This window comes from Dermacentor albipictus, unplaced genomic scaffold (assembly GCF_038994185.2).
Source record: "Dermacentor albipictus isolate Rhodes 1998 colony unplaced genomic scaffold, USDA_Dalb.pri_finalv2 scaffold_16, whole genome shotgun sequence".
Taxonomy (NCBI): Eukaryota; Metazoa; Arthropoda; class Arachnida; order Ixodida; family Ixodidae; genus Dermacentor; species Dermacentor albipictus.
The window spans coordinates 10,088,731-10,108,281 of NW_027225570.1; the positions used below are offsets into that span (position 1 = coordinate 10,088,731).

The following is a 19,551-nucleotide window of genomic DNA, read 5'->3' on the forward strand; positions in this document are numbered from 1 at the left end:
ATCGAGCAACACATGTATGCGCTATCACAGAATTTTTTATTTTTTATTTTTCACACGTATTCCTTTAACAAAGACTCCACTAACAGTTCTTGACAGTCATGAAGGAAGCTTTGTGGTCGGAGAAATAGACTGATATATGTTCGACTTGGTACACCAATGCTTGATTCTCAAAGACGAGATCTATACAAGTGCCCCGCGAGGTTGTCACAGCCGTGGGACGCGTTACGAGCGAGAGGAACGGGATGTTCTCCCGCATAAGTGTTAGGAAATTGCTGTTTGTCTTTATGTCAACATTAAAGTCCCCCACTACTAACATCGGTGTGGATCGATGGACGGTTAATGCGAGTTGCAGGAAGTGCACGACGTCTTTCGTGAGTGCGGTAGCGGACTCACGAAAGCGGTATCAGTCGGTCGCTGCTAGCGCTGGGGGGATGAAAGGGGGGCGGAGCTGGTTACGAGGCCGACGATAACGACGACGACGACGCGAAACCCAGGAACGGACGCCAAAGAGCCATTTGTGTAGCCAGCCCTCCTCCAAAGTCTCTCCTCCTCCCTTCCATCATCCTCCCTCGCCCGGAGAGCCGACAGCGCGCATGCGCGGCGGCGGAGCAGCAGATTCGTCGGCGAGCTGGTTACGAGGCCGACGACAACGCCGACAACGCCGACGACGACGACGACGCGAAACCCAGGAACGGACGCCAAAGAGCTGCGCTCTAAAATGGGGTCGAGCCACTGCTGACGGCACTCTAAAGTGTCACCGTTACGTGAGGGGAGAAGAAACGTCGGACTGCTGAAATATTTCAAATATTTGGAGGAATATTTGGCCAATATGGAGGAAGCCGGAGAGGGAGAGAACACTGATGTCCGAGTCTGCATCAGTATCGTCCGGTGGATCCCCTGGATTGCGGGACAGGCAGTCAGCGCCTTTATGCAGGCGCCCTGACTTATACATAATAGAAAATGTATATTGTTGTAGACGCAAGGTCCAACGTGCAAGTCGTCCAGTGGGGTCCTTCAAAGAGGAGAGCCAGCAGAGGGCATGCTGATCGGTTACGACGCAGAAGCGCCGACCGAAAATGTACGGCCGAAATTTCGCAACCGCCCATACGAGCGCGAAACATTCTCTCTCAGCAATGGAGTAATTTCGCTCGAGTGTAGAAAGAAGGCGGCTAGCGTAAGCGATGACACGGTCTTGGCCCTGCTGACGCTGAGCGAGGACAGCGCCGATGCCATGACCACTCGCGTCAGTTCGTACTTCAGTGGGCGCAGAAGGGTCAAAGTGTGACAGAATTGGGGAAGTTGTAAGCCGCTCAATCAGGGTGGAGAACGCTTTCTCCTGCAGTGGTCCCCAAGAGAAAGAGACGTCTTTCTTAAGAAGGTCAGTGAGAGGGTGAGCTATGATAGGAAAATTTTTCACAAAACGCCGGAAATAAGAGCATAAGCCCAGAAAACTACGGACATCGTCGGTTGAACAAGGTACAGGAAAATTTCGCACGGCGTGAACTTTCTGTGGATCAGGTTGGATTCCGGCGGCGTTGACGAGATGGCCGAGCATGTTAATTTCATGGCGACCGAAATGGCACTTGGAGGAGTTTAGCTGAAGGCCAGCCCTGCGAAACACGGAGAGTATGGTTGTGAGACGTCGCAGATGGCTCTCAAAGTTCGGCAAAAACACAATCACATAGTCGAGGTAACAGAGGCATGTAGACCACTTCAAGCCGCGCAAGAGAGAGTCCATCATGCGCTCGAATGTAGCTGGCGCGTTCCATAATCCAAAGGGCATGACTTTAAATTGGTACAGACCATCCGGAGTGACGAAGGCGGTTTTCTCGTGGTCCATCTCATCGACGCTAATCTGCCAATAGCCGGAGCGGAGGTCAATTGATGAAAAATATTGGGATCCATGAAAGCAGTCAAGAGCTTCATCAATGCGAGACAGGGGATAAACATCCTTCTTTGTTATTCTGTTGAGGTGACGGTAGTCAACGCAGAAGCGCCACGAGTTGTCTTTCTTCTTTACCAACTGGTTATGCCCACGGGCTACTGGAAGGCTCAATGATGTCCTTGTCCAGCATCCTGTCTACCTCTTTTTGTATGATGGCCCTTTCTGTTGCGGAGGCACGATATGGCCGCCTATGAATGGGGCTGGCATCACCGGTGTTGATGCGATTCGTGACAACAGATGTCTGACCAAGTGGACGGTCGTCGAAATCAAAGATGTCCCGATAAGATGACAGGAGGTGAGGAAGAGCTGCGGTATGCCCGGAAGGAAGGTCTGGGGCGATCATCGTAGAAACATCGTCCGTAGGCGTCGAGGACGGAGGAGTGGGGGACAAAGGTCCGTTGGGTACTGAGGAAGGATTCAGAGGTCAAAGAAGAAACCTCAAATTCATCCAAAGGAGTGATATGCGCTATGGCGATACCGTGTGGCTGCACATGCGACGAAAATCCAAAATTGAGGATGGGCACGCGAGCAGTTTTCGCGGATCCGGACGAAGGTGCTCGGCAGGGCGATATTGCGCGACAAAACCACGTCAGTAAGCGGCGACACGACGTACTCGCCATCAGGTACGGGAGGACAGGGCGTCAGGAGGACATATGTAGCCGCTTGTGGAGACAGCCTTGCAAACTCAGCTGAACATAAGCGGTGTGAAGCGCAAGTTGTTACGTCGGCAGGAAGCGGCAGATCCAACTGTACAACACCTGTGGAGCAGTCAATTTGGGCAGAGTGTTTGGAAAGGAAGTCGAGGCCAAGAATTAGGTCGTGCGGACAGTGTTCAAGACGATAAAGAGAACAACGGTATAATGGCCCCCAATGGTCACACGTGCTGTGCACATTCCAAGGACAGGTGGAGTACTCCAATCGGCGACTCGCACAGTGCCCAGTACGGCGGGTGTCAGAACCTTCTTGAGCTTTCGGCGGAGAGCAGCGCTCATAACTGAAAGCTGCGCTCCTGTATCAACGAGAGATCTAACAAGAACACCATCAACTTCAATGTCCAGTAGGTTTCCACAGGTAGGCAGGGTCAACAGAGGATTTGTGGGCCGGGTCGTAGATGCAGCTTTACCTCCGGGAGCTGCACCGCCTAGTTTCCCGAAGCGAAGCGACCGGTTGCAGAAGGGGACGAAGAGCGGTGAACGAGAGGCGAACGGGGCCTACGACCTTGCGGAGACGGGGAGCGGCTAGATCTTGGTGGAGCACTGTCGGCGCTGATGTTCCTAGACGGCGGATAGTGCGAGAAAGTGCGATTGTCTGGTACTTGGCGGTAGTGACTCGGAGACGACCACCGAGGAGGCGACGACCAATGGTTACGGCAATGACGGGCGATGTGACCAATACCGGAACAATTAAAGCAGATGGGTTTATCATCCGCTGTGCGCCAGTCAGCTGGGTTGCGACGGCGTGACGGAAAGCTTTGCGTCTGGGAGCGAGCGGCCGCAGAAATCTGGTAGGTGTTTGTATGGCGGACCGAACAGAGAGATGGAATGCCCAAACTTGCTATTTCCTCCCGAACGACCGCTTGTATAAGGGAGATAGCGGGCACGCTTTCCCGACAGTCGGGACGAACTGGAGCCGGAGCCATGGCCTCAAGCTCACGGCAAACGATGCGCGTGATATCTTCCGGTCCTGCGGGCTGAACGAACCGCGGCGGGTCTTCGCAAGAAGATGTCGCGGTGGTAATGGGCAGCCGGTCGAAAGTTTGAGCGACGCGGTGGCCCTTCGCTTGTTCGAAGCGCCGGCACTCCTTTACAATTGCATCCACAGTGGCACAATCCTTACACATTAGGAGATTGAAGGCATCGTCTGCAATACCTGTAAGTATGTGACCAATCTTGTCTGCCTCGGTCATGTTGTCATCAGCCTTGCGACAGAGGGCCAGCACATCCTGTATGTACATGACATAGGATTCTGTGGACGTCTGAGCGCGGTACGCAAGTTCTTTTTTAGCTGCCAGCTGACGACCGACAGGTCTACCAAACAGGTCTCGCATTTTTTTCTTTGCAGACATCCCAGCTCGTTAGGTCAGCATCGTGTGTGTCGTACCACTGCTTCGCAGTTCCTCTTAGATAAAATATACGTTTGCAAGCATCATTGTTGGATCCCACCTGTTGTTGTCGCACACTCGCGCGTACATCGTCAGCCAGTCCTCGACCTCGGCGTTGTCCGTGCCACAAAATGTCCCTGGGTCCCGCGGGTGAGTGAGGATGACCGTTGGCACGGGCTGCTGAGGCATTGTCGCTTGATTTGCCATTGTGGCGGCAGGTAGATGACGTCCGCTGCGAAGTTTCGTGATTGTACCCCGCACCTTCACCAGAATGTTGCCGGAAGAAAGCAGGCCCACGAATGTAAAATAACGTATATTTACAAGTGACGTTAATGGCGTTCAGGCAAGTGCCAGACTTCGTATTCCTCTCGACCAATCCAACTTCTTCCTTCACTGCACCGTAACTATATCACCTGCTTCGAACCAAATGCCAAGAACTTTACCAACTTCCACAATGTGTACATCCTGTAGTGTAATACTTCCCGGTGGACCAAAACAAAGTGCTTTGCTTTTTTTCTGATTTACTTTGATCCCCGATACAGTCGCGTAATCTTCAAAAATCCGTAGAAAGGCTTGATAGCTATCTTCGTTTTTCATGAATAAGGAAATGTCATCTGCAAGGCTGCTATTTTAATTTCCTGTTTCCTGGTAGGGGAAAACCCCTAATTATGTTATTGTGCTCAACGGCTCTTAACAAGAGATCTAGGGACAGGACGAAGAGTCCTGGTGACAGGCTGCATCCTTGCCGGACCCCTCTAGTGACTGCAAATGTTTCTGTTACAATATTATTCATTTGAATTTCACTTGTCATTCCATGATATAATGTTTTAATGATGTCGATGAATGTTGCTGGAATTCCAAATTTTTCCATAGTATTGTCATTGCCATAGTATTGCCATAGTATAGCCATTGGAATATGAACCTGGCAACGTTTAACGCTAGAACGTTATCTAGTGAGGCGAGTCTAGCAGTGCTATTGGAGGAATTAGATGGAAGTAAATGGGATATAATAGGGCTCAGTGAAGTTAGGAGGCCAAAAGAAGCATATACAGTGTTGAAAAGCGGGCACGTCCTGTGCTACCGGGGCTTAGCGGAGAGAAGAGAACTAGGAGTCGGATTCCTGGTTAATAAGAATATAGCTGGTAACATACAGGAATTCTATAGCATTAACGAGAGGGTGGCAGGTCTTGTTGTGAAACTTAATAAGAGGTACAAAATGAAGATTGTACAGGTCTACGCCCCTACATCCAATCATGATGACCAGGAAGTCGAAAGCTTCTATGAAGACGTGGAATCGGCGATGGGTAGAGTGAAAACTAAATACACTATACTAATGGGCGACTTTAATGCCAAGGTAGGCAAGAAGCAGGCAGGAGACAAGGCAGTGGGCGAATATGGCATAGGCACTAGGAATAGCAGGGGAGAGTTATTAGTAGAGTTTGCGGAACAGAATAATATGAGGATAATGAATACCTTCTTCCGCAAGCGAGATAGCCGAAAGTGGACGTGGAGGAGCCCGAACGGCGAGACTAGAAATGAAATAGACTTCATACTCTGCGCTAACCCTGGCATCATACAAGATGTGGACGTGCTCGGCAAGGTGCGCTGCAGTGACCACAGGATGGTAAGAACTCGAATTAGCCTAGACCTGAGGAGGGAACGGAAGAAACTGGTACATAAGAAGCCGATCAATGAGTTAGCGGTAAGAGGGAAAATAGAGGAATTCCAGATCAAGCTACAGAACAGGTATTCAGCTTTAACTCAGGAAGAGGACCTTAGTGTTGAAGCAATGAACGACAATCTTGTGGGCATCATTAAGGAGTGTGCAATGGAAGTCGGTGGTAACTCCGTTAGGCAGGATACCAGCAAACTATCGCAGGAGACTAAAGATCTGATCAAGAAACGCCAATGTATGAAAGCATCTAACCCTACAGCTAGAATAGAACTGGCAGAACTTTCGAAGTTAATCAACAAGCGTAAGACAGCTGACATTAGGAAGTATAATATGGATAGAATTGAACATGCTCTCAGGAATGGAGGAAGCCTAAAAACAGTGAAGAAGAAACTAGGAATTGGCAAGAATCAGATGTATGCGTTAAGAGACAAAGCCGGCAATATCATTACGAATATGGATGAGATAGTTCAAGTGGCTGAGGAGTTCTATAGAGATTTATACAGTACCAGTGGCACCCACGACGATAATGGAAGAGAAAATAGTATAGAGGAATTCGAAATACCGAAGGTAACGCCGGAAGAAGTAAAGAAAGCCTTAGGAGATATGCAAAGGGGGAAGGCAGCTGGGGAGGATCAGGTAACAGCAGATTTGTTGAAGGATGGTGGACAGATTGTTCTAGAGAAACTGGCCACCCTGTATACGCAATGCCTCATGACCTCGAGCGTACCGGAATCATGGAAGAACGCTAACATAATCCTAATCCATAAGAAAGGGGACGCCAAAGACTTGAAAAATTATAGACCGATCAGCTTACTGTCCGTTGCCTACAAAGTATTTACTAAGGTAATTGCAAATAGAATCAGGAACACCTTAGACTTCTGTCAACCAAAGGACCAGGCAGGATTCCGTAAAGGCTACTCAACAATAGACCATATTCACACTATCAATCAAGTGATAGAGAAATGTGCAGAATATAACCAACCCTTATATATAGCTTTCATTGATTACGAGAAAGCGTTTGATTCAGTCGAAACCTCTGCAGTCATGGAGGCATTAAGGAATCAGGGTGTAGATGAGCCATATGTAAAAATACTGGAAGATATCTATAGCGGCTCCACTGCCACCGTAGTCCTCCATAAAGCAAGCAACAAAATCCCAATAAAGAAAGGCGTCAGGCAGGGAGATACCATATCTCCAATGCTATTCACAGCGTGTTTACAGGAGGTATTCAGAGACCTGGATTGGGAAGAATTGGGGATAAAAGTTAATGGAGAATACCTTAGTAACTTGCGATTCGCTGATGATATTGCCTTGCTTAGTAACTCAGGGGACCAATTGCAATGCATGCTCACTGACCTGGAGAGGCAAAGCAGAAGAGTAGGTTTAAAAATTAATCTGCAGAAAACTAAGGTAATGCTTAACAGTCTCGGGAGAGAACAGCAATTTACAATAGGCAGCGAGGCACTGGAAGTCGTAAGGGAATACATCTACTTAGGGCAGGTAGTGACGGCGGATCCGGATCATGGGACGGAAATAATCAGAAGAATAAGAATGGGCTGGGGTGCGTTTGGCAGCCATTCCCAAATCATGAACAGCAGGTTGCCATTATCCCTCAAGAGAAAAGTATATAATAGCTGTGTCTTACCAGTACTTACCTACGGGGCAGAAACCTGGAGGCTTACGAAAAGGGTTCTACTCAAATTGAGGACGACACAACGAGCTATGGAAAGAAGAATGATAGGTGTAACGTTAAGGGATAAGAAAAGAGCAGATTGGGTGAGGGAACAAACGCGAGTTAATGACATCTTAGTTGAAATCAAGAAAAAGAAATGGGCATGGGCAGGACATGTAATGAGGAGGGAAGATAACCGATGGTCATTAAGGGTTACGGACTGGATCCCAAGGGAAGGGAAGCGTAGCAGGGGGCGGCAGAAAGTTAGGTGGGCGGATGAGATTAAGAAGTTTGCAGGCACGGCATGGCCACAATTAGTACATGACCGGGGTTGTTGGAGAAGCATGGGAGAGGCCTTTGCCCTGCAGTGGGCGCAAACAGGCTGATGATGATGATGATGATGTATATGTAATGATGCTTCACTCGGTCGTATGCTTTTTCTTGATCTAATGAAATGAACATGCCTTTGCATTCTTTTTGTTTTGCATATGCAAAGGTGTCTCTGGTGGTTATTAGTGAGGCGTAAATTGATCTTCCGGGAACTGCTGCAGCTTGAAAATCAGATATAACCTCGGGTAGTATAGTGCTAAGTCTGTGTGCTAGTAACGTTGTCCCCACTTTATAGTCAGTATTAAGTAGCGTTATTGGTCTCCATCCGTTAACATCTAATGGATCGCTGTTAGGTTTGGATAACAGTATAATACGACCCTTAGCGAACGACGGTCGTTTTTCCTTGTTTAGAAGGAGGTTGTTTAGGGTTCGCACTAGTTTGGAACCAATCACATCAAAGAAGGTGAAGTAGAATCCGGTCAAAATTCCGTCGGGTCCAGGTGCCGATTTATGTGTCAATTTCTTAATTATATTTAATACTTCTTGTTTTGCTGTTGGTGCGCATAGTTGTTCCTTGCTTTCTGCACTTACTTGGGGAAGATTTTCTAATAAGCCGGTGATGTTGTATTCCTGGTTTGGATGTTCTTCCTGCAAAATTTTCTTGAAATGCTCTAGAAATTCCTCCGCAATGAATTCTTGGTCTGTTGTGATAGCGCCGTTATTTAATCCTATTTTACCTATCTTTGTTTGGTTTCTATTACGGATTGGATACCGTGTTTTGTCTCCCAAATCAGTTGAGTCAACGCTTTGATTGTCGACTTGCATTCTCTCGACGGCTTTGGTTTTATTTAGCCGTTCTTTGTATTTGTGTCTTAGGCAGTCCGCATATTCTTGCATACAGCATGTCATTTCCCCTCCTCTCTCTATGATTCTTATTCTTCTTAGGATTTCATTAAGATCTTTGGTGTGTCTTTTGTTTCTATTTTGACCGGCTTCAATACGTATTTTTTTCCATTCCTCTTTTAGGTCGTCCCAATTTCCATGCTTGTTCTTTTCCAAGCTTGCTTGCAGTCTCCTTATCCATTCTATTTCTTCTTCGTCGTGTAGCGGAGTTGGGTCCATACGCCACAATCCCGTGTTGTATGGTTGCCCTTCCATTCGACTAAGTTTTAATGTGACCGGATCGCGGTCGCTAAAAGGTTTACGTCCAGTTGGTCCTTGTATCGTTTTAATCTCTATGAGGTCCTTTAGTAGATATTTATTTATTTATTTATTTATTTATTTATTTATTTATTTATTTATTTATTTATTTATTTATTTATTCCTCAAATGCCCCTGGAGAGGGGTTTTACATGAGGGGTGGGCTGCTTCAAAGGAAAATGCGTTCGATGGCAGTCCTGAATGCAGTCACACTGGAGTGGTCCGCTGCTTCTTCAGGCAGATCATTCCAGTCTCTCGCTGTACGTGGAAAAAACGAATGAAGATGGGATGATGTGCGCGCATGCGGGGGGTACACTGACTTTGAATGATTAGTCCGGGATGAATGGCGGTGAGCTGGTGATATGACGCTGTTACCAATCGGAGCATGATAAAACTTGTGATATAGAATGAGCCTGGAGACTTGACGTCTCGCTTGTAGTCTAGGAAGATTCGCATTAGATTTTAGTGCTGCGACACTTGTATATGAAGAATAGTCATGGAAAATGAATCGGGCTGCGCGGTTTTGGACAGATTCAAGCATATTAGAAAGATTAGCATGATGAGGGTCCCAAATTGAGCATGCGCATTCAACTTTGGGCCTTACCACAGATTTGTAGGCAAGAGTTTTTACTGGAGGAGGGGCAAATTACTGGAGGAGGTTATATATAGACTCTGTCTAATCGGCTTTCGGTATGACCACAGGTTCTTGTGCTTGTAAACATATCTCCGTAAGACAAAGTCCATGCATCTGACATGTTATGGTGTTGAAGTAAATTTCGAAGCTCTCTTGCATGATAGGTTGATCGGCCACGTCCTGGGGCCTCGTATATCTCTGTTGCTATCGAGGACACAATTAAAATTTCCGACTAATATACATTGAGAATGACTAGGCTTGGATGACTAGGATTGACTAGGATTGAGTCCCAAAGATTGAGGAAAAATTCATTCGTTGAGCTTCTTGTTACTGGCACGTATACATTAATTAATCGAGTCTTCCTACCACCTAAAGAGAGGTCGACGTATGCAATTCGCCCTTTTGTATCGCATGTGCAAAATCCACGACTGCGGTATCTTGTTCGAAATGTAGATAATACCTGCACCGCAAGCTTTGCTGTTCGTCAGTGAGAAAAAACCATCTATGCCATGGAGTTCTTTGAATGCCCTTACGTCCTGTGGTGTTTTGAAGTTGGTTTCTTGAAGGAATAAGATATCGATTTCCTGTTCTTGTGCGAAACTTAATAATTGTTTTTGTTTATCAATATTCCGGATGCCTCTGACGTTGAATGACATGCAGTGAAGGTTAGCCATTTCTCTGTTGTTTTTTTTTTAAATGTTAATAATCCAGCCAATTTGCAAGGAGGAAGGGAAGGAACATAGGTTGCTATAGCATTAAGTTATGCCATAGTCAACCATGCTGTTATTCTCTCATGTCATCGTCGCTGGAGGATGACCCTTCAGCCTCTTAGGGTGAAAGCGTCCAAGCTTTTTTTTATTGTAATTTGTGGACTGCGTCGCTATCACTACTCGTGTCTCCTTTGATGCGACGAGATGTATTTGGCTGTTGAGGATCCACATCGCTTGCTTTTTCTTTATTCAGGGTGTGTTTTCCCTCTTTTGTTCTTCTGTTCGATCTCGAACGACGTCGTTCTTTCTTTTGTTTTTGTTGTTCATCATGCATTCCACTAGGGTCTGGTTTGGTGTTTACAGATTACAGATCAAATTCAGACAAACTTCGACAAGCAAGAAAGCACAAATTGTGAGGGGGGCGTATTTCAACAGGTGATACGAGTGCGCCTTTCTGCCCATTTCAAGACGTGCATTGCACTGTGAGTGATAGTGGCGTAAACGCCCCCTGTAGCGATGGGCGCTGAAAATAAATGCATTTATTAATAATGATAAAATCAAACATATTTTCTTAACTCATCACGAATGTATAAAATTGACTAGGAATTTTGTTTTCGTTGAATGAATCTAACTGTGTGTCATTTGTATTTAAAAAAACGCGTTTTTCTTTCCCAATGTTTGTTCGCTCCAAACATAGTCGCGCTTCAATCGCTGCTCCCATAACCCCCCATGCTGATGTCGGTGACAATCTGTACTGAACCGCTTTTCGCCCGAAGCTTCGCAACCTATTTGAATCGCCCTTGCACATTCCCTAGCGACGGCAGTGCCGTGGGCGAAGTAGCGCATGCGCAGTGGCTCCAAACCCATGCCAGCGCTTTGTTTCCTCGTATGGTATCCGTGGCGCGCTCGTCGCATGCCTTAAGGGCAAGATATAGTCCGGCGTTCTCGGCGCGCCAGGCCGCGGCAGGCGAAGTCGGATACGCTGCGCTAGCGACGCCAGGGGTGCAAGAAATTTGCGTCCTCTAGAGTTCGGCGTGCGCGCGCAGCTCGAGGCTGGCGCCATCTGTGCGTCCAGGAGCGCAACTTCGCCGCGGCGAACAGCTGTTTACATGGCGCATGCGCATCGTTCGGGTAGCGCGCGCGCTTCTCGTTCCGCGCGCTGTTTGTGCGCTAAAATGAAAACTTTTGCGGGATGGCGTTATCTTGTCCTGACAGCCAGAAAAAAAAACATAAGGTTTTACGTGCGAAAACCACTTTCTTTCTGACCTGCGGTTCTTTAACGTGTACCTAAATCTAAGCACACGGGTGTTTTTCGCATTTCGCCCCCATTGAAATGCGGCCGCCGTGCCTGACAGCCAGAACATCGCACCCATATTGCTAGTACTTCGGCTACGTCAAAAACGGAAGCGGACCATGTATGTACATGCGAAAGCTATTCGACAAGCGCCCTCAACTCGGCGACTACCACCAGTTAGTACAGGAGCTGCGAAATGCAGCTTACCTGTGGCGAGACCACACTGCTTTCGTATAGCTTCCCACGCGTTGTTCTTGCGCTCTGTGTCGCGGTGGTCCATGCGTTTCACATCGCATACACATGGAAGGTTGCAAATCGCTTCAAGCAGGCGTCCTCACTCGCGCTGTCATCCCACACGGATGTTCAAAAAACCACAGCCGCACTGTCAGTACGCGCACCGCAGGCCGCCATTCTGCCTTCTGCTCGCTGCCGCTGCAGCGCGCAGTGCATTCTGGTCTAGCGGCAGCCGCGTGAAATAGAACACGCTCTATGTCCGCGCCGGCGGCGTTGTGCTCGCCAAGCGCGCCTAAGCACGCCGGCTACGCCGGGACGCCGGACTGTAGAGTGCGCGCTTTTCACCGACGTCGCTTAACCGCGACGCGCGTGGCCGCGCGCGCGCGTTACGCCGGACTATATCTTGCCCTTTAGTAATGAGGTGAACGGCAACCGGGTGACGACTTTACCAGGCACGCTACTATGGCGGCATCTCGTAGCGGGTCAGCGCCGTAGAGCAGGTCTCGTGCAAGACTCCGCTTTCCTCCTCACCCTTTTGCCATACTCGCCTCCTCATCCTTCCTCCTCGGACTTAGCGCCGCAACCCCATAGCAACTACGCCACCACGCCGGGTAGGGGAAACACCTCACCGACACGCTCTTCTGAATAGCTTATGTGCCCGTAACCAATACACTCCAAACGATCGCTTATTTTCACTTGGCGTTATTGCAGGCGGAAGTTATTTCAGCGCTGGTCCTGTGCCCTTCCTTGTCCGTGTTTTTTATGCTGTTCGAAATGAATGATAGTAATAAGTCGTGGGCATTTGATGAAAGCAATAATCATACCTGCTATATGTACATCTTACCGCTTTCTTTCGAAGATTCTAGCTTGTAAGCGTCATTTACCGTTTAGTGCACTGGGCAGACTATGTTTCGTCTTTGACCGCTTTGCTTTGCTATGGCTATGCTCTGGAAGCGACAGCGTATCACCTCGCGAGCGTTCTACCGCAATTATTTTAGAGCGCAGCTCTTTGGAGTCCGTTCCTGGGTTTCGCGTCGTCGTCGGCGTCGTCGTCGTCGGCGTCGGCGTTGTCGGCGTTGTCGTCGGCCTCGTAACCAGCTCGCCTCCGCCGCCGCGCTCCGCCGCCGCGCATGCGCCACTGCTCCGCCGCCGCGCATGCGCGCTGTCGGCTCTCCGGGCGAGGGAGGATGATGGAAGGGAGGAGGAGAGACTGTGGAGGAGGGCTGGCTACACAAATGGCTCTTTGGCGTCCGTTCCTGGGTTTCGCGTTGTCGTCGGCCTCATAACCAGCTCCGCCCCCCTTTCATCCCCCCAGCGCTAGCAGCGACCGAATGATACCGCTTTCGTGAGTCTGCTACCGCACTAACGAAAGACGTCGTGCACTTCCTGCAACTCGCATTAACCGTCCATCGATCCACACCGATGTTAGTAGTGGGGGACTTTAATGTAGACATAAAGACAAACAGCAATTTCCTAACACTTATGCGGGAGAACATCCCGTTCCTCTCGCTCGTAACGCGTCCCACGGCTGTGACAACCTCGCGAGGCACTTGTATAGATCTCGTCTTTGAGAATCAAGCATTGGTGTACCAAGTCGAACATATATCAGTCTATTTCTCCGACCACAAAGCTTCCTTCATGACTGTCAAGAACTGTTAATGGAGTCTTTGTTAAAGGAATACGTGTGAAAAATAAAAAAAAAATTCTGTGATAGCGCATACATGTGTTGCTCGATTTCTTTGCCTCAATCTATCGAAAAGGTGAAACAGCTCATTTGCTGCGCTCAAATTTCGCATTAGGAAGTAACGTAATCGTCGGTAATTTTTTTTTTTGAATTGTTCATAATGCTAAGAGATAGAAGCAACTAAACGTAATGAGAAGAACCGGTACAATATAGCGACCCAGCGTGTTGTGTTGAAGGCAAAGAATTATGAAATGCGCATCGGTGTTGGCGAAATTTTTCGCTCGTGTGAAAGCCCTGCCGATTGACCGGGCGATGTCATGGACAGGATGTGCCGCTTGACTTTAAGGAACCGGCTTTCATTGCACTCTCACAAGATAGGGATGGCACTCAGTCTGCACTAGCGGAAATTGCAAGTGGAATAATCGAAGTGTTTATTTAGCGACCTCGTGACCAACAAGGGAGATGTACCATAGAAGCAACCACGATCAGTGGTCGTTCATCCACATTGCACTCATACTCGAAGTCGTTCAATTATTCGAAAAAGTGGCTTTGTACATTCCAGACAAGTCGGAAATGCTGGCTTATATTGGACAACGTCCGTCACTGTGCGCGGTGCATGCGTTATGATTGACAAGCCCGTGTTGTCATCGAATTGGCAATAACGTTTACGAACTTTTCGAAACAGCGAGCACATCTGCCGCAATAACCATAAGATGTTAACGGCTAATCAGTGCCCTGGAAATCCGTAAGTTAGAGCAAGCATCGTGAAAGGAAAAAAAAAAGAAAGATGACACCCACACTACAATGCCACGAAGCTAGAAAGGAAACCCATGCGAGTATCACAGTCCGAGAAAGTTCGGTCTGTAATTCAGGAATCAAACCATGGATGAACAATTTTCCGGCGTGATCGCTCTGCGACATGAAGAAAAGAAATGGGCCTCACCTTTCAATCATATCACAAGAAGCCAACGAACAAAGACACCGAGGGGGAAAACATAGGGGGAATTACGTGTATTTACTAAGTGAATTGAGGAAATGATAAAAAATGGCAGTGAAAGTTGATGAATAAATAACTTGCCGCAGGTGCAGAACGATCCCACGTCTTCGCATTACGCGCTGTTAGGCTTCTGATTAGTTCGCATACTAGAGTGAAGGAGCCGGAAAATTGGTGTGCCAGAGGTCGATCTCAAGAGCAGGACGAATTGTTTTTTTTTTTAACCGTAAAGCATTCTTTTTCCAAAACGCGTATGGGGTTTTGTTTGTAGTTTTGTTCTACGATCGGGTGGATGACAACTGTTTGCTTTAAGAACAGGATAACAATGATAATATCGTTAACGAGATATTTAGGTTGACAATTTAATAAAACATGCTTGTCAGTGAATTGTAACATGCTACATTCTTGTTATTTTCTTTTTTCCTCTCAAGACGGCGTTACTACTGTGCTTCAGGCTACGGGTCCTACCTGGAACCATTCCCGAGTTTTCTGAGATGGACAGCCCTGCTTCGTTCTCACCAATATACCAAAGCCAATATTTGGCTTTCGCACGGCCGATTTGAGCTCTCGCGATCGCCGCGGTACCGCCGCTCACCGATTGAAGGCATGCTAGCGCGGCCCCTTCGCCATTTTCCGAGCAAGAGTGGGACAAGCGCGGGCGGCGTGTTCGACGCCCCGACTGACGTCGTCTCGGACTTAGTCTCTTCGCGTGCTCGCGGCAACTTCGCGGCCAACGACGACGTCTGCGCGGTTCTTTCCCGGTTCCCAGCGTGCTATGGTGCAGCCCTCTGCAGGGTGACACCGACTCCGTCGTGGCCATGCGGTGGCTTGTACGCAAAAGTTGCGTCATAGGCGTCGCGCTCACACCGCCCCGGCTCACGTGGCTTCGGACTGTGTCTCTTCGAGCGCTCGCAGCCATGTCGGAGCCGACGCCGACGTCTGCGTGGGGCTTCAACGATTCCCGGCGCGACGCAATGCAACTGCGCGCAGGATGCCAGCGACTCCGCCGTGGCCGTGCGGCGGTGTACACGCAGAAGTTTCGTGAAGGGTATCGAGCTCCCGCCGCCCCGGCGGACGTGGTTTCGAACTTTAGCGCTCGCAGCGATGTCGCGGCGATCGCTGACGTCTGCGCGGTTTCAGGTGTGCTACGATGCAGCAGTCTGCCGCACGACAACTCTTGGTTGCCGAGGCCAGCACGGCAATTTACGGAAGCGAGTGCATTCCGCCCAGGCGGACGCGGCAGCGGACTTTGTGCCTGCGGGAGTGCTCTTGTTGCTGTGAAATTTGAACGGGTGCAGCTGCGCGAAGCAAGTGTACACATTTTCTCACTCTCTCTGTCTGCCTTTGAGGCGACTGTGATATTAATTTAAATGCAATTGGAGGCGGGAGCAACCTCATGAGAGTAGGTGGACTTCGGCACAACTTGTAGTTTAGAAATTGTTTTCAAGCTTTGAGGACATACACATTCGCGCGATCTGCTTTCCCCGTCTCTTTGGCACTTCATAGTGTGTGCAGCATGCTCTGCATTCCAAAGAAACACGCCTGTTTCTCCCCCTCTCTCACGTTCTTTTTGTCTTTGTTGCTGCTCTTGTGAGAAGTTGCTATGCTCTTTACTCGCTGTAAAATAGAATGCTTGCGCAAGCCAACAACAATTTGCGTGTTTTTTTGTTGTTGTTTTTCCTCTCTTCCCAAGACGTTTCTGCCATTATTCACTAGCTCTCGTTCTTAGTATGCAACGGAGCGTTAGCTCGCGCCATCTACCTTTCTTTCTGTATGGCGAAGTCCGTAGGTTTTCCTAGTTCCGCACACAGATGGCGCGGATGCGTTTTCACGCCTAAAACCCCTCAATCTCCCAAAGTAGCGCCATTCACTTCCCTCCTCCTCCGCTCGGCGCGGCCTCGACGGTGGCGCCGCCGGTGGTGGGCCTGCCGTAGCAGACGACGGCTAACACGCTACGGGAGGAAATCCGCGGAAAAGTTCGTTCGAGTCCTGTGGAGCAGTTTTTTCAATCTAGATCTTGCTTTGTCAGTCGGTAACTGGCCTTAAGAATGTCGTGTCGGATTTGCGGAGGAAATAAAGAAAAGCACCATTATTCAAGGCGTATTTAAGGCGTAAAGCGCGCGCACGTTGAAAGTTCGTGTTGCTGAAACACGACACAAGCACGCGGTGTGCTCAGACACGCGAGTAATTGCCAGAGTTTCAGGTTTTGACAGCGTGAAAGTATGTGCACGTGATTTAATAGGTTAATTTACGTACCTGCAGGATGCTTTTGTTCGGCCGGCGCGTGAGAGATTCCGACTGTCTGCGGTCAGCAATGCCTGGCAGCAGGGCCGTTTCTGTTCCGCGCCTTTCAGGTGTACGTAGCTCATGCACAGGTTGTGGTGGCCATGAGCAACGTTTTCACACATAGGCGGTATAGATAATTTGAACAACGTACTAGCATATGAAATCGGTATTTATTTATTACAATGCAAATGGTTAAAATTTGATAGAAAAAAAGAAGGAACTTGATGGGACAACTGGAAAGAGCTTCAGAAAATAATTATCCCCCTCCCCTCATTGGCACCAGCAACACTTTTGTTGAAGTGCTAATTTAATCTCTGTATACTACGTGCGTCTGTATTCTTTTGCGTTGTAAGTTTTCACAAGGAAGCAGTGTTGCGTTAACTGGAACAGTCAAGGCACACAAGACAGAAAAAAAGTTGATTCTTGGGTTTTACATCCCAACACCACGATCTCATAAGGCACGCCATAATGGGGGCTCCGGATTAATTTTTTTCCAGCTGGGGTTCTTTGACGCGCCCCCAATGCACTGGACACGGGCCCGTTTTGACACGGGCGTCAAAAGAATAGGTTGGAGCAGCCGTGGCACTTACTTCACAAAGCCGCGCGTTCTTTGCCACTTGCTCGAAGTCAGCCCGCCCGATCTTGTGAATCCACACTTTTCTTCGTTTTGCGTTGCGCCCGGCGGATGGTAAAGCAAAAAGCTTTTTGCCGTCACTGGGTCTGTTGCGGCAACCGTAGGCGCAGCTGCACGGCATCGCAATTAAGCACTCGGCCCTAACACATTGTATAAAACTACCGCGCTCCTTGAAACCGCCTGCCGTACTTTCGTCGCGCAGGCCCAAGAATGGGGGTCGCAGCGCGCTGGAAAGAAAAGATATACAAAAGCGCGGCACCTGCTCTGCGCCGGAAAGAAAAAAATATACAAAAGCGCGGGGCCTGCTTTCACGTGACACAGATTGGCCAATGAGGGGCGGAGGAGGCTGGGGAGACAGGAGGAGTGGAGGAGGAAGCGCCTGGGTGAGCGGGGTGGCGGAAAGATCTAAGAATGGCGCTACTTTTGGAAAATTGAGGGGCTTTATTCGCGCCAGTTTCGAACGACCTCGCTGTACTCATGTTTCTCATTTAAATGTTTCAAAGGGGCTTGCGAAAGGGTGTGGTCCTTTTTTCTTGCGCAAGGCTGAGCTTTCCAGCTGTGCTTAAGCTATGCTAGCATGTGTGCGTATATGTGTGTGTGTGTGTGTGTGCGCGCGTGCATATATGTGTGTGTGTGTATACACACACACACACACCCGGTAAAGATGATGGGGTAGCGCTATTTCTTTCTTTCTTTTTTTTACAACACCTGTGCTACACATGGCGATCTTCCTGCCCTCTATGTTTCCGGTTGGATGGAGTGCGCAGCCTTTTCTATATTTTTTTTTCATTCGCTTTCATTCGTACATGAGGCGCGCTACCTAATTCTAGCGGTCGAATCGACACGTTGCCATCCGTCCCGGCCTGTGCCGTATCAAAACTTTGAGTGGGCCTTGCGGTAAATAAAACTAAATGAAGGAAATGCGCGTAGTGTATTACACTTGCGCACGGGCTTGAAACGAAGGCCTCAAAGAAAGTCGCCTTGAGCGGTCGCATTCAGACGGAAGTAAGCATTCCCCTTGCGCGTGTTTTCCGCTCGCCTGTTCCGTTTTCTACGAGGTTGCCTTCGTTGGTTTTGCCTTGCAAACAAGCTTGCGCTCGGGTCTCGTTTCTACGCGACAGCGTTTCGTTAACAGTGAAAGACTGAGGCATCGCGAGTTCATTCGTGAGACAGAGAGCATAGAGTCTCTAGACGGGCTGAGTTTTATAAGATTGCCCACGCTGTTGCTGAGGTTACCAATGTCAGCAGGGCACCCACAAAGCAGTGGTACAATGGAGTGAAGTGAAAGACATCGCTTCTCGGCCTTTTGGCTAAGAACGCTGCCCCAGGCCGAGAAGAACTTTCGACGAGCCATCACTGCTGCCCCGGAGGTCGCGTCGGGACCACGGCGGACCTCCAGGAGTCCACGAGCGCCTACCAGGACCGACACGCCCGCCTGCTCACCTACCTGCTCGAGCGCCACCTGTCCAGCGGCGGAGTAACCCGGCGGGCCCCTCCAGCGCCTGCTGAGCGGCCCATAGTCTCGGGAGCCAGCTCCACTACGAGCGCCTCCTGTCGAGCCGTCGGCCGACCCCCCTGAACCTGTTGGAGCCAGCGCCACCTGCGGCGCTTCCTTCAAGACCAGAGTACGGCGGCGCCCTTCAGCGCCAGCTGTACACGCCACGAGCAACCAGAACAGCCACGAATCCCGGAGGCCGGGCTCCAAGCGGCTACGCCCCCCACGCCATGGATGCAACTAGTGAGACCCCTTTGGCGGAGAATTGTTTTACCTTTGACGCCCCTGAGGGCGATGTTTCTATTGATGATTTAATTGATGCTGTTGAAATGACTGCGGGGGACGACAGCGTCCTAGCGCTGCAACACATGGGAGGTGCGAAATTCCTCGTTTGCACGAGAACCGCCGCACAGGCAACTAGACAAACGGTTGCGGAGGGGTTTCACGTGAACCAAGTTAAGGTCCCCGTCGACGCGGTCGGCCCGCCAGTCACTTTTGCCAATGTGTATCGGTATCCCATCTATATGTCCGCCGACGCCCTGTCCTTTGCCTTACAACCCTACGGCAAAGTTAAAACTGTAACTTTTGCGAAAGTGGCTAACCGCCAAAATAAGCTGAATGGTGTCCGTGTGGTGCGCATCGAAATGAGCCGCCCAATCCCGA

The 19,551-nt window shown here is 49.2% G+C and overlaps 1 protein-coding gene across 1 annotated transcript in view; it reads left to right on the forward strand.

Annotated features, from left to right (window-relative positions):
* Positions 1-18,972, forward strand: part of LOC139051947 (uncharacterized) — a 46,921-nt gene extending 27,949 nt beyond the window's left edge. Inside the window, exon 5 of the mRNA XM_070528996.1 lies at positions 18,709-18,972. Within this exon, the coding sequence (XP_070385097.1) occupies positions 18,709-18,972 (264 nt within the window). The remainder of the gene's footprint in view (positions 1-18,708) is intronic.
* The last annotated feature ends 579 nt before the right edge of the window (positions 18,973-19,551 follow it).